The sequence below is a fragment of the Myotis lucifugus genome, unplaced genomic scaffold (assembly GCF_000147115.1).
Source record: "Myotis lucifugus unplaced genomic scaffold, Myoluc2.0 scaffold_218, whole genome shotgun sequence".
NCBI classification, from domain to species: Eukaryota; Metazoa; Chordata; class Mammalia; order Chiroptera; family Vespertilionidae; genus Myotis; species Myotis lucifugus.
In genome coordinates, this window is record NW_005871266.1 from 352,615 (window position 1) to 354,957 (window position 2,343).

The 2,343-nt window shown below is 64.0% G+C and overlaps 1 protein-coding gene across 1 annotated transcript in view; it reads right to left on the bottom strand.

Moving 5' to 3' along the window:
* The window catches only part of FGF19 (fibroblast growth factor 19), a 3,853-nt gene extending 2,089 nt beyond the window's left edge, over positions 1-1,764 (bottom strand). Inside the window, exons 1-2 of the mRNA XM_006098080.2 lie at positions 1,524-1,764; positions 1,015-1,118 (exon numbers count right to left, since the gene is read on the bottom strand). Of these exons, the coding sequence (XP_006098142.1) occupies positions 1,015-1,118; positions 1,524-1,764 (345 nt within the window). The remainder of the gene's footprint in view (positions 1-1,014; positions 1,119-1,523) is intronic.
* Between the last annotated feature and the right edge of the window lie 579 nt (positions 1,765-2,343).

The window sequence follows — 2,343 nt, forward strand, 5'->3', positions numbered from 1 at the left end:
ACCCCCCCTCCCCCATAAAGTAATTGTCACAAATAACTACAGTTGCAAGTAAGGGGTTTGCGTGGCTTAGGGTGTCGGCTTTCAGCAGGCGCTCATCTCCTTTCTTGGCCTCCATTCGTGTCCTTTCACTCAGGACTCCGCCATAAAACCCGACACAGGGCCCCGGATAAATGGAATAAACAACCCTCAAAGCCACAGCACAATTTTGGGGAACTGAAAAGATTAGTGCTGCGGGGGTGGGAGGGCCGGGAACGCAGTCTCCGCCCCTGAGCCTCCAGTGCAGCCCCCGGCCCACACACAGTCACCCCCGAGCGGCGGGGGAGGGGGGCTCCCTTTGAACTCTCTGTCTTTGTTCCGGGCACTTCCTGCCCCGAGACTCGGTGGGTAGCTGGGCCATCTCACCCCTACGGGCATTTGCCACACAGGTGAGCTGGACACCAGGATGGACGCCAGGGAGAGAACGCATGGAATATTACTCTGATGGGCCTGCAAAACCTTTTTCTTGTAGATAAAAATTAATTTAAAAATACCTCCAATCCTGAACGTCACTTTCCCCTGAGTTGTTTGAGGAGTGACCTTTTGAAAAAGACCCGAATTGTGGACACACCCTTTTTCTTTTTCTTTCTTTTTTAAATACTGCGGGAAGGGGAGCCGATTGGAGGACCACCCAAGAGCAAGCCCAGCCTGAAAAGGCCCGAGGTGGGTTTTCCTGTTTCACAGCAGACAGCCAAGTAACGGGTTCCCTCCATCCGACTGGGCCGGCCTCTGGCTCAACTGTAAGCGTAAAGGCGGCTTTGACCCGTTCTCCCGCCACTGGGCCACTGGCCGGGGCCCTAAACTTCCGCAGAAAGACGTCGGACGTTAACTTAGTCCGGCCCTGGCAGCCAGCCTTCCCCTCGGAGCTCCGGGCCCCGCGAGCGGGAGGAAGCCGGGGAACCCTGGATCGGATCCAGCGCCCCTCCCCCGCCCTGCAGGCCCCGGTCCCAGCGCCTCCCGCCTGTTGGCGACACCTACCAGCCCCAGCATCCTGCCGTCGCCTCCCATGCAGAGGTACAGGGCGCTGTGCACGCCCTTGATGGCCACTTTCCGCAAGGCGACGGCCCTGATCTCCACCAAACCTGATGCGAGAGAAGCAAAGAGCTGCAGCCGGGGCCGCGGGCCCCACGATATGTGGACGTGGTTGGTGCCCGTACCCTGCCCCCATCTCCCCCATCTCCTCACGCTGTTGGGGGCCCAGGGAGGGAGTGGAACGCCGAGGTGCCAAGTCCTGGGATTCCCACGAGTGAAGGGTCCGTAGGAGCCAAAGGGAGGAGGGCGGTCAGGGGAGAGTAACCCATGGGTGTGGTAGGTCTACGGACCCGTGCCCCCTCCCCCAGTCCTCACGCTGTCGGGGGACCCAGGGAGGTTACAGAACGAGGATCTGCTAAAACCTGGTGTTGCCGGGAGTGGGGAGCCCGCGGGAGTAGAGGGAGGCGAAGGAAGGAGGGGACCCTGGGCAGGAGGGGGACCCGGCGGGCACTCACTGTGCGCGCTCTGGCCCCGCGCGCAGTCCACTGCGCCGTCAGCGCGGATGCGCAGGAAGCAGCTGGATGGGCCGTGGGGGCCGGAGGTGTACAGGTGGCGCAGGCGGATGGACTCCCCCCAGCCGTAGTGCACGTGCGGCCCAGCGTCCGAAAGACCGAGGGGCCCCCCGGCTGAGGCCAGCCCGAGGCTGGCCAAGACCAGGGCTCGGGCCACAACGCGTCGGCTCCACGCGCTTTGCATGGCACTTCTCTCAGGCTCCGGGGCGCAGTTCCTGGCAGCTGCGGGGTGCGGGAGTCTGGGCGGCAGCTGGGACGCCCTGCGGGGCTGTGCGTGAGGAGGTGGGGTGTCCGCGGGGCACTTCAGCCAGCCGTGCACTCTGCGTGCGCTGTTCCGAGGGCGCAGCGGCTCCAGGCTAGCGGCCTTATATAGCGCGTCTTACCCTCTCGGCGGGTGGGTGCCCCTGACACCCGAGCATTTCTTATCAGGATTGCATCAGGCCCCCGCCCCCCAACACACCCACTCACACCACGCCTCCAGTTCCAGCCCCCCTCCCCGGGCCCTACCCAGTGATCTCGCCCAGATCGCCGGATCTGGGAGCGGAGGCCCCAAGTTCAAAGCTCAGAGGAGCTCTTCCCCGCGACTCGGTGGCGGGGTGGGCAGCCAGGTCGCTCTTGACTGGGCGAGTTTGACGGGGCCCCGCCTCCGGCTGCGGCTCCCCAGAGAATGCGCTCGTCGGGGGGCGCTAGCTGGGGCTGGGGCTGGAACGCCGGCACTAGAGATTGGGGGAGGGGGGACACTGAGCTTTGCATCCCTCACCCC